Source organism: Aulonocara sp. 'chitande type north' Nkhata Bay, linkage group LG16, assembly GCF_057382095.1.
Source record: "Aulonocara sp. 'chitande type north' Nkhata Bay isolate Kocher_YH1m ecotype deep benthic linkage group LG16, A_spYH_male_GT1.1, whole genome shotgun sequence".
In the NCBI taxonomy this organism is placed as follows: domain Eukaryota; kingdom Metazoa; phylum Chordata; class Actinopteri; order Cichliformes; family Cichlidae; genus Aulonocara; species Aulonocara sp. 'chitande type north' Nkhata Bay.
Window position 1 is genome coordinate 24,830,045 of NC_141359.1, and position 12,358 is coordinate 24,842,402.

Here is a 12,358-nt window from a genome sequence, read left to right on the forward strand (position 1 = left end):
CATTTTGCATCATGGGCCACATACAGCCCACTTTGATCTCAAGTGGGCTGGACTAGTGAAACTACAGGATAAATGGGACACATGCATTGCAAAGATTCAAAGAAAATGTCCTTTTGCTTGCATTTAATTATTTATTTTTTTGGTAATAACAAATTGGGCAGATATTTCAAGTCTATTTGTGGTAATCTGAAAGCTGAAAATGTCTGGTGCACAGGTCACGTGCAAACAAAAAGTTGAAAAAGACAATAAAACACTGGCATTTGAGAAATTTTTAGAGTTGGCATCAATCTAGCTTAAGCAAAAAAAAAAAAAGAAAAGGAGAGAACAGTCTCTATGAAAAAGAACCGCCCTGTTTCAATCTCCATCAACGCTACAAACTAAAGTACTGTTTTCAGTCATTAATATCACTGCCAATGTGGCCACTAGCTAAATGCAGAGTACAGATTTAAAGACATGCTGTCTGGGTTAATCATCAAACTTACTGGGAACAGGCCAGGTTTCTCCTGAAGTTCTTCCACCTCTTTTACGAGCACAGACGTCTTCTTGTTTGTGGGTGTGTGCCAGGTACCGGCTTCAGCGCCCCTCCCAGGGCGACAGGGGAGGACACTATTGGCAAACTGTCGACACAGCGGGCATGTAAACTCGCCCTTGTCAACAGAGAAACCCTGGAGGACCTGGTCATTCTGGGAGTGGAGAAAAAAAACAAAACAAAAAAATCATCAATCTAAACTCAATAGTTAAGAGCATTTTCAGCTGAAAGGTCTAAACATATAAGGCTCTAGCTCCAAACATCATCATATAATTTTAATTTCCAATTAAACATTAAAAAAAAAAAAAAATCTGACAAATAGGAAACAGAGACTCTTGATATTTAAACATGAGTAATGGTCTGAATGATTAACCAACTGACATAGTTGACCAATAAAGCAATAAAGCAAACAATTATTCCATGAGGTCAGGCTTATCCTCACCCTCAGAGACTCCATGTAGGACTTATGGCAATCTATATGCAAAGTGTGTCCACAGGTCTGGACATAGACGCCACCATCCCAACCTATTGACACTGACTGCAGACAGGAACTCTGCAGAAATCATAAGAGAAAAAAAAAAAACATCCATTAGAGTATGCAAATACATCTTCAGGCTCCTGTCTTTCAGGAAAATGTATTTTATTTTAAGGTGCTGAGAAGTTTAACAAACTGAATAAAACAAATGTAAATAAGTTCGTGTTACTTATGAAGCAAATGGTCATCTTTGGATTTATTATATTCAATACTCAGAGTGATCACTGTTTAGAGAATAACACACATAATGTCACAGAGGCCTATAAATAACATTTTAGACTAATTTAAGCTTACAGCTTCAACACCTAAGAACAGGTGTAGATTCTCACTTTAGTGACATACATTTAAAATAGATCTCAGTAAGAGGCTATTTTAAGATTCAAGATAAATCCATATCCACAATAGTGATCTGTGACTTTTTTAATCTTTTGTGTATAGGCATCAGTATTTTCTGTGAATCACGTACATCTTTGAAGAACTGTTGCATGAGTGTGAGCCTGACATCATTAGCCGCGCCGCACGTGTCTGCTGGGTAAACGTGTTCCTCGTCGCTCGTCGGCAGATTTTTAGGCTCCGTGCTTTTGCAGCGGTGCCCGAGCACTGCAACACAGAAACAACCGTCAGCCCCAATGATTTTAAGTTAATATGATGAACATTTTATGAATAAGACATGGCATGTGGGATGAGATGTTCCAGTGAGAAAAGTTGCACTCTGTGGCAGTGGGCAGACATTATCCAGGCTGCTAACTAGGATTATTCACAATAATTTGTCAATTATTTTTCAAACCAATAAATTATTATTTAGACTTTTACACTTAAGACTTAGATTTCTAAAAATATATTAAAATTAAGCAGAAATACAGATTTTTTTTTCAACTTAAAGTTTGATGGTGTCCAGTCACTGAAGACAGTAATGATATAGGTGATCCACTGATGGTCACTGACAGCAAATTTTGTTTCAAGGTCAGAAGCTTCATGTTGGAAGATGAAATTGCTGGCAAATGAATTACCTGAAGAGGCTTGGAGGAGAACTACTAGGCCAGTGGGTCGGTCCTCAGTGGAAGGTCCACTCTGGCCACAGATGACGCAGTCATAAAGGATCTCGGACTCCATCACTTCAGATGCTCCTAAGTCCATGGCTGCTTCAGTGTCAGGGGATTCTGCCACAATAAAGACAAAAAGACAAACATTTCATGCAAAATTTTATGTAACAGTGTTGAAAAAAGTATATTGATTAAAAAAAAAATATAAATACACAAATTGCAAAATCCTATGTCATCTTGTTCTCAACCATATTCACAAGAGTTTCAGAAAACTTACTCTGACCTTGAGGCCTGCTCACTGAGATTTGAACTATGTTGCCTCCTTCTCGAGCTATCACATACACAAACTTAGGTGTCCACGCCGTCCACTTGTCCATCGGAGCGACGACAATACTCCATCAGCCTTTTATGGCTGAAGTGTAAAAACTTTATTCCTATCCAAATAAACTATCACAGTAAAAAAATAAAAACGAAAAAAAGTATGCTGGTTTTAAATAATTTAAAAAAAGAAGACATGTTTGACCATGTCAGTGCCTTTGTCAAGGGTCAGTTGGTTGTATCCCTTCCACAGATCCAAAGCGTGATCTATCAGAGCAAACTTCACAAGATAAAGTAGTACCACTATCTAGTAGTGTCTCTAAACCTCATTTTGTAAGGGAAAACAAGGCCAAATGCTTGGAGTGGCCTGGACAATTTGACTACACCCTCCAGAGGAGAAGTACCTCTTGATTTTTTAAGAGGCCTGACATACCTTCTGGTTTTCATCTCTGTGGAAAAGGATTCACACTACAGCAGGATAATGAACTCAAACACATAAACGCATGATATCACTCTCATTCTGATGTTACTTGTAATGGAAACATCTGTACTGATTTCAATAAAAGCATGTCCCCCAGTGCCCTTCCTGCATACACAGTGGGGTTTTAAAAATACTGGGAACTAAAATGGGATTTGTTTTCTACTACTCCTCACATGTCAGTCTGGCACAGTGCTAGAAATTACTTACTGATGTGAAATTCATTTTAAATGTTAAAAACTGTGTTCAATTTGAGCAATAAACATCGCGGAAATGTCGAGCTGTGTTACAAATTGATTTATTGCTTTTTGGGAAAACATGTTCGCAGGAGAGGTCACCGTGTTCCTGAGGAAATGAAAGTTGTTTGCATTAGATGTCAGTGCTACAGTTGTACCCTCAGGCCATCTGAGTACATAGAGCCATAAACGTACGTGCATGTGTACACACAGACACACACAAAAAGCAAGACAACAAGCACACCAGCAACAGCATGCATTTGTGGCACCCTCCTAAAAATATTGCATGTTAAGGTTGGCGCCTAGTTCTTAGAAAAGGTTAGACTCAAACTATAAAAAAGACCCCAAATCAAAAACCATGACAGCTAAACCACTGCAACATCCATCCATTTCCTCTCCTTATCCAATTTAGGGTTGCGGAAGGGGGGGCAGGAGTCTACCCCAGCTGGCATAGGGCAAGAGGCAGGGTACACCTCGGATAGGTCGCCAGTCTATCACCGGGCCAACTCATAAGCAACCATCAGATTCAAAACTATGGCCAACTCATATCCTCCAATTAACTTCATGCCAGGTATGTCTTTGGACTGGGAGAGGAAGCAGGATAACATGGAGAGAACCAGACACTTAAAACCCCATGACCATCTTGCTGTGAGGCAATGGTGCTAACCGCCCCATCACTGTGCTGCCGTCCTACTGCAACATATTACTAAAAAGATCCTAGTTAACAAACTATCTTAATAACATCTACATAGAATTGCATCCATTTGGCTTAATTAAAGATGCCATCTTTGATATTTCTGCTTCCAGCAATACAGAAGAGGAAACAGGAATTTGATGTGTGGTGAATTGAAACGTAACATTTAAAATTTCAGCTGCAAGATCTTTTTCCCAAAAAAACAGCAGTAAGTTGACTCTGAATGATCCAGAGTATTTCTGGTACAGATACAGCATTTCACAGACGGGTCTGTTTAACAGAGTAAGGCGGAGACTGAATAAACAATAATCATAATAATAATAATTTTTCTTTGTGCCGATATTGTCACCAACATAATGGAAATACTCATGTTATGTTGTGAAAATCCAGCACTGAGACTGCAGCTGGTGTTCTGGCTCGGCAGCGAGTGCTTAGAAAGACATCAGAACAGTCCTTCTGAACACACCGGCCATTATTCATTTGCTAACCATGCTGTGTCAGAGGGGGGCCCTGGGAGTCCAGTCTACCATTAGTGCTTTGATCTTATGTGCCCTCACAGCTAGCAGCCACCCACACTCCCACAGGATCACCCCACAATTTCTCCTGAAAGGCCTGCAGAGACCGTACGCACGGGCTCGGCCCACTGTCACCTTGCCCCAGTGAAAAACATACAGCAATGATGAGTTTATTTTAGCTAACAGCGCTTCAAGGGCTACACTGGCAAAATGTCCTTGAAACAGAAAGTGGTAATATGTGTTTTATGATTTTTAAAAGATCTTTCCCTCCTGCAGTACTGCACAAAAATATAAGACATTAAGGGTAAAATAAGGACGTTTAAAAAAAAAAAAAAGCAATGAATCGTTTTCTTATTTACTAATAACTTCTGACAAAGTACAGCAGCAAATACTAATCAATACTTCACATTTTTCACAGTTTAAGAACTTGGAGATGAAGGTTGATCCAAACGCCGTGGAAAACTTGCTACAGCTTATCTATGGATTTATTCTGTCTTTACTGCTTTTAATTCTAGATTGACTAACTTAGATCCTTAATATCTAATTCATAAATTCTGTATTGATTATTAATTTAGAACCAATTAATAGTACAGTATTATTTACACTGTAGTTTGTGGTGTGTTTTTAGGTGACTAAGTAATTGTGCTACTTTGCGATGCAGAAACACATCACCCTTTGCATATAATTGTATATCTGCCATTTAACTTGGTGTTACTTGTCCAGACTAACTCATAAAACTTCAAGCTGCAGGGAACAGCTGTGATTGGGTTATGCCACCATGTGGTGAGAAATATATGACTGTGATACTGTGATATGATATTGCACATGTTTGCATTGTTTTTTTGCAGTTTTCATTTCATAACTGTCAAACGCCTGCGAGCAATGATCATGAAGCTGGCGCTACTGCTGCTGCTTTTCTGCAAACAGACTTTAGCTACATATCATATTTAAGAATTTTAAGCTCAGAAACTCTAAAATATACATAACAAGCTGGCAAAAAAGAAGATCAGTCAGCCTTTTCTTACCGACATCCATGGCTGTTTCCATGAAACTCTTCTGCCTGGAGGCAAATTCAGCAAGCAGTTTCTGCTGTCTCTCTCTAGCCCTTTGACGCCTGAAAGAAAGAAAAACAGAAATGTTTTGGTAGATATGAAGTAGTTTGTTTGATAGGTCACTGAGATCATAACCAAATAAATGCCATGTGTCTATATTTCCATATAATCTAATCAACTACTGAAAGAATTTGCTTTAATTCCCCCGATCAGATTGTTTTGAGGGAGATACAATCAGTCCTGTGATAAATGATTGTCCCTCATTTACAGAAACAGCAATTTCTGATGGAAAGTGTTGCATAATATGGTGATTTTTTTCTTCGTTTTAAGAGGATTTATTATTAGCGTTCCCCTTCGAATAAGTGATCCCTCAGTATTCTGTGGAAAAGCATGCCTATTGTGCAGAGCTTGCTTGATCACCCATAGCATGTGCATGTAACAGGGGCTATTTTCACACACACAGGATGTTTCTGATTTCAACAAGGCTGCGTTTTAAAATTTGGAAAAGCTGATTATTAAGCTAATCTCGTGGGTTTAGTTCTCACCAGTGCATACAAAGGCGAGAGCTGACTGTAAATTAAGTCCCTAATAAGAGGACATAAACAAATGCTGACAGGAGTGTCACAGCTCAATAGTTTCACTGATGGCTTAAGGGGTACCGACAACCAGACTGAAGAATGGCCTTCTTAGTTCTCACTGCCACTGCCTATATTGCTGTGTGACGGACACTGATCTAGTTCATGGGAACAGAAGAGGCTGTAACTTTAATTTTAGCTGTGGGGTGAAGCCAACCAACCCCAGAAGCAGACTGTTATCAAATCGCTATAAGCCGTTCCATCATCATTAAAGTAGGGGAAGGAGAGGACTAGTGGGTGAATGTGTGGTGAAAAGGCAAATCCTGCACATTTTAACTTTTCACACAGTCAATGGAGTGCATTTCCATTCAAGTACAAGATGTACAAAGCCAGCAGCAATAGAGCCACTATTTATGTGGATTTATATCGAATAAGAACATATGAAATCATTACATTAAAGCACACATTAAAGCGCATCTGCATCTTGCACATCTGGACCTCTAGTCAAGATAATTAGATTAAATAGTAAAGATCTCTTTATTTACACTCACATGTCTTATAAATGATAACAATACCATGACTTCAAAAGGTTCGATAAAGATCAATTATTGAATGCAATATCATAAAAACATAACAAAATACTACTCAACAGAAATTAAGAATAAAGTTAATGATGTAGCACGGAGGTGTGTAAATGAAAATCTGAAGTTATAATTACCTTTCTTCTTTGTCCATGGCTTTCTTGTCAGTGGGACTGTTCTTCTTTGGTGGTACTGGTGGACACACCTTTCCACAAATGTCCTGGATGCTACGCTTGATTTGGCAGCTGCGCGCGGCTGCCTTGGTGAGGATACGTTCAATGGCTGTTATGCCGTCTCCGTGAGCGAGGCGGTTCGACTCGATGTCCTCTAGCCAAGATGCCGAAAGAGAGTTCTGCTTAGACGACATCTTTTGGTGGAGCTTGATGAGGAGGGACAGCATGCTTTCACGGATCTCCAGGATCTCTGTGACCAGCTGCGGGGGCGTGCCTGGCGGAACCCAGCGTGTCGAGGAGCTCTTGGGCCTGACAGCCTGCGTGGCTTCAGTGGTGCTGCGATTGATTATCTCTTGGAACTTCCTTCTACGTTCTGCCACGAGACTGAACACCTGAGCTTCGCGAAGGTTCTAAGAAAGCATTGAAGGCAAACATTTCTTTACAAAAAGATGAAATATTTGGCCAATATAGTGAGACACCATTAGATCAAGAACCATAATCCATTATTTATCAATAAAAGTACAGGAATCTAGAAGAACACACATGAATAAATATTACATATCACACGTGAAGCTCACAATAAAGAGAAACATGACACAGCTCTTCAAATTTCACAATTTTTTTATGGAGCACCTAGACCATTTCCAATTATTAATATAACTAATAGTCTGGTCGACTTTGATGGATTGTAGGTCGGTGTCATTACCATATTCAGACGGGAACGTGCACGTAAAAGTCAAATAAAATGTTCATTATTTCAGCTGACATTTTATGAACACTGCAGCTGATAGCGCTGGGACAACCAGACTCCTAACGAAAATTCAAATACAAGCCATCTGAAGGATTGCCCTGACCTGACCTGACATAAAAAAAGCACCTGAGCTGCACTGTTAAATAAACATACATCATACAGCCCAGTCAAGGGAACATCAATCATTCTGACATGCGGTTAAAAAGCGTTTACCCCAAACCTGCATTACACACGTAATTAGTTTCAGCAGTCAAGAGGGAGGGGAACTGCTGAAGCATAGCATTACACACACATACACACACCATAACACAACAAGACAGAACTCCTTTGAAATGCATCAAAGAAACACATACAAGAGAAGTCTTTCAAAGTAGAGATAAAACAAAGGCTAATGCAGCTGATTGTTTCATTCGAGCATTAGTCTTTTCATAGAAATGAGTACAAACAGCTACCTCTCTCCAATTTCCTGAAAGACGCCTGGAGTTCTGTGGAACGAGTAAAGTAATCATGATATGAAAGTGGTGCATGAAGCAACCAGTAATGCAAGATGATAAATAAACCACATGTTTGACAGGACAGACCTAAAAGAAGAGTTACACCCTCACTTCCAGACCAATAGATCACTAAGGCCTACAATCAGTCAAAATCTGCTGTGATTTCTATTTAAGAAGACAAAGTTTTTAGAGAATAAATCTATATAGTGGCAACAAGCCAAAAACTATCCAGACCATCCAAAACCCCATCAACAAGAGAGAGACCTTCTTTAAGTGACTCTCAGCTACTTTTTTGATTTTATCTTGACAACAAACTCTTTATTCAGAGCATTTAGTTCCATGTAGGATCACCCCTAGTGGTGTGGTAAGATATATTCTGAATACAGCATCTGATGGGTAATTTTATTTATTTATTAAACACATTTTAAAAGCAGTAATGTTTTTAGAAAAAAATCCTGCTTTCTCATTCCTTTTCCATAGTTATGATGCAAGCTGGCAGTTAGCTTAGCACAGAGGATGGAAATAGGAATGTAACTCAAATTAATTTAAAGTTAATGCAAACAAGCACGGCCTGTCACCGAGTTTCCTTTTACCTGGCCATAAGAAGAAGCTTCGGTGCTGGTGCTGGGAGGTGCCTCTCTCTTTACCTCTGGAGCGGTCTCAGGAACCCGCACCCTGACAAAGTTGATGACATGGTGCAGATTGGAGAGGAGATTGGTGCCTGGGAACCAGCTGTCGTGACAGTGCTCCTCAATGCAAGGCTCCTAAACAAAAAAAAAGGAAGAAGACGACGACGACAATGACTCAGTGAGAAACTGGTTGGCACTAGGGGCCTAGACAGTGAGGAAAGTGGTTACAAGTTAAACCAAGCAAATTATCTTACCTCATCCTCCTTGTTGTCTTGAATCTGGTTGTCCAAACCCAGTTCAATCAGGTACAGCACCATGCACAGCACGTGTTCAGACATGTTCTGATGATCCATCCAGATCTAGAACATGATCAAACCATTAGCTTACCCCAGAGAACAAATAACACAAGGTTTAGCTGTCAATGTGTTTGCTTTTTTTAAGTTATTATGCATCCATAGATCAGCCTCTCATTACTGATACCAAGCCCTCAACTGGCCATCTGTCAATGAATTTGTATTCTTAAATACATCTTGCCTGATCGATACTATGAAGATGATTATTTGGTGATGCGCCAATTTTCAGCACCAGTTGCAAACCAAGTCATACTACAAACTGCAAAGAGAGACGATGGATTTGGCTGTTTTATATGGCACTGGTAGTGGGTGAAAGACTCACCTTGTAAAGTAGAGTGAATATCACAATGTGCAGCGTCTTGCAGTGCAACAGCCTTATTAGACCTTTGTAACATGGGTGCAGAGGAGTCCTTTCCTTGTATGGTGGCCAGGGGTTGCCAGTGTGAATGCCAAACTGTTTCAAACTAGTGGACATCATCATCAAAAAGGAGGCGAGAAAACAAATCAAAAAAGCAATTACTAGCAATAATCAATTTTTATACTCATTACATACAAGTAATAATGAGAGAAGTCAGAGTTAGGTTGAGAGAAATAAGCGTTTGGGAAAGTGACACCGAATGCTGTTCAGAATAAATCACGAAAGATTTCAGTCTACACAACAGAAGAGCCGAGGGGCAGCACTCTATTAGTGATGATGGGATTATTATCACACGAGCCAGGGCGAGCCTGACATGTAATCCATCATATTCAAACAGTGTGAATGAGCAACATGAGGCTGGTATCAGACTCTGAAGGTGGCACAGGCAGCTTCAATATGTCTGAGAGAGAAATATGCTCTAGTTTCATCTGTACTGGACACAAAAACTGAAGAGAAAACTGAAAGCATGTACGTGAAAGAGGCGGATGAGTGATCCATCCATGAATTACAAAGGCTCTAACCAATTGCCATTTCAAACACAGAAACAGAGTGAGCCACTTTTAGTTTAATGAGTATTTTCAGAAGCCAGAAAGAAAATTAACCCCCAAAGTATCTCCTTCACCTCCGCTGACATGTTTATCCTTGGAGACGTCTTCAGGACAATCAAAAAAAGAAAGACTTCCACAACTGCATTACAATTTAGCCTGAAATATTGAGCTCTCTCGACACCAATCTAATTGGAATCACTTCAACACCTAGCAGAGCTGACCTTTGTAATCATGTCCCTTCACCAGCAGAAAGAGAGACGACCTGATTTTTGTCATGACTGAACATGAAAACAGCAACAAAACTACTGCCGAGCAAAGGAAACATTTATACAGAGTTTAGAAGGTGACAGAAAATAGAAATGTGTGGGGAAAATCAAACTTACAATGCTGCATATCTGTCCATTGCGGACTGGACATCACGGCGATAGACTGTTCTGAGAACGACCATGATGGGGTCAAACTCTTTCTCCCACACTTCAGCTAGTGAAAAAAAGGAAGAGAAATGCTTTGCAATCTCAGGTACAAAGTGACACTGTTTCATGGTTTCCCTGTTTTTCACCTGTCACCATCATAAGTGGTGTAAGTCTGCCCCCAAGTGGTGCCCTGAGGACATAGATCTAGTGCAAAAGATTGAGCCCCATTCTTAACTATAACAGGGAGCGATCTAAAAAGCAATAGAATAGATTTAACATATGTTCGTTTTTAAGTGACAACATTTATTCTTTCCGTGAACTGGATAAGACAATTAGTTATTTCACAAGAATGCACCACCCATAATGTGTGTATATTACCTCATATGCTTCTTGCTGGAGAACAAAGTAAACTCCCTAGAAATCAGATATCAGCTTTGTGATTAAAATGACTGCTGTTGGTTTGAAAAACTATTTGCTGTAAGTTCTAGGCCATAAAACAAAAATAAGACAATATTTAAAAATATGATAAAAAAAAAAATATTTTATCATAATTTCTATTCAAAGCTCAGCGACCAACTCATTAGATCTAGTCTTAAAAAGCTCTTAAATATTACAGTCTTTTGGGGTGCTGATTTAGCTCACTGGGTTGAGCAGGCAACCCATTAGCTGCAAGTCTAAAGCACAGACCCAGGTTTGACTCTGTCCTGACGCCTGTGTCTCTTCCCCCTGGTCTTTCTCCCAGCTTTCCTGTGTTATCTTGGCGATCCTATCAAATAACAGCTAAAAAAGCCTCCAAAAATATATTAAAATATTACATGCATTCTTAAAGCTAATGTTACTGTTGGCCAGTGGAGGGCAGCAGACATATCTTCATGCTGCTCAGATGATGATGCTATCACCAAGCAGAAAGCCCTCAGCGAGGACATGAACCCAGAATTGTTAAAACCCACAAACAAGCCATGAACTAAACACCAGTTATTTGCAATGTTGTTTATTTCCGTCCCACTGTGACTACAACTGTTGATGAAAATTTTGTTTAGCTGCTGGTGGAAAAACGTCAAATAGATTCTTAGGTTTCATATTTTAACTAAACTACTTCTATAACAGTATCAACGACTGCGTGTAACGTCTGCCTTTACCATACCAGACACTTCTGTAAAATCTGTAACAACACTTTTATAAACATCTGTTACTTTTTTTTAAGATCTGTTAGGAAATCCTGCCTTCTCCTTCACGAGAATATCCTACCTTTGGGTGTGTACATGCCCTGCTGCATGGATCCTCCAGGCTCAAACACAGGTGCTTTGAAGTCGGCTACAGCAGAGAGCATATCCTCAAAACTACAGCTACCGGGTACAATGCCACTCTTTGGGTTGGGATTTTCAGGAATCTACGAAAAATCTCTTAAGGAAAAATAAAACATATATAAATACATATATACTGTGGATAACTGAATACAGTTTCTCTTCAGAAAGTATTTGTTAATGACTGAAGGATACAAGGTCTAAGAGTGCGCTGTGCGTACGATCGTTCATGCACAACTGAGAGACCATTTCAGCCCGAAGGATCTCATCATCGGTCATCCCTGTCGGTGAAAATGAGAAGAAGAGTGTGAAGGCAAACTGACAGTGAGGGGATCTGACTTTCACCAGTACAGAAACTTGACAAAATAGGAGAAATGGCTGACAATATGTAATCTTAAAAATTTTAGTGCTGGCTGTCTTGGCAATAACCAAGCCAGAGGTGGTTACAGGCCACAGAGTTACAGAGTGGGGAAACAAAAGAAACTTTTTGTTTTAATAAAGGAATCAGGCAGTGCTGTTTGCTGCCCACATCATGAGTCAGCAAACCACAGCGAGTCGGTTACCTCGCTATGGTAACTGACCGGCTGAAACCCAGAGCCACTGACCACTGTCACGATTTGTAGATGCTTTTCTGATTGAGTGCAGCAGTAAATCGTAATCTCACTGACAAACATGTTACATTTCATGCCACTGGAGAAGATATGCTCACAATTTGTGTT

The 12,358-nt window shown here is 39.8% G+C and overlaps 1 protein-coding gene across 2 annotated transcripts in view; it reads right to left on the minus strand.

Moving 5' to 3' along the window:
* The window catches only part of ubr3 (ubiquitin protein ligase E3 component n-recognin 3), a 37,395-nt gene that overhangs the window by 15,542 nt on the left and 9,495 nt on the right, over positions 1-12,358 (minus strand). The window contains exons 17-29 of one of the 2 annotated variants that reach the window (XM_086266419.1): positions 11,835-11,920; positions 11,584-11,725; positions 10,306-10,402; positions 9,279-9,420; positions 8,858-8,962; positions 8,568-8,738; positions 7,933-7,965; positions 6,694-7,139; positions 5,374-5,462; positions 2,075-2,224; positions 1,531-1,664; positions 972-1,082; positions 483-683 (exon numbers count right to left, since the gene is read on the minus strand). In XM_086266419.1, the coding sequence (XP_086122545.1) occupies positions 483-683; positions 972-1,082; positions 1,531-1,664; positions 2,075-2,224; positions 5,374-5,462; positions 6,694-7,139; positions 7,933-7,965; positions 8,568-8,738; positions 8,858-8,962; positions 9,279-9,420; positions 10,306-10,402; positions 11,584-11,725; positions 11,835-11,920 (1,907 nt within the window). The remainder of the gene's footprint in view (positions 1-482; positions 684-971; positions 1,083-1,530; positions 1,665-2,074; positions 2,225-5,373; positions 5,463-6,693; positions 7,140-7,932; positions 7,966-8,567; positions 8,739-8,857; positions 8,963-9,278; positions 9,421-10,305; positions 10,403-11,583; positions 11,726-11,834; positions 11,921-12,358) is intronic. The other variant, XM_086266420.1, reaches the window with a different exon arrangement.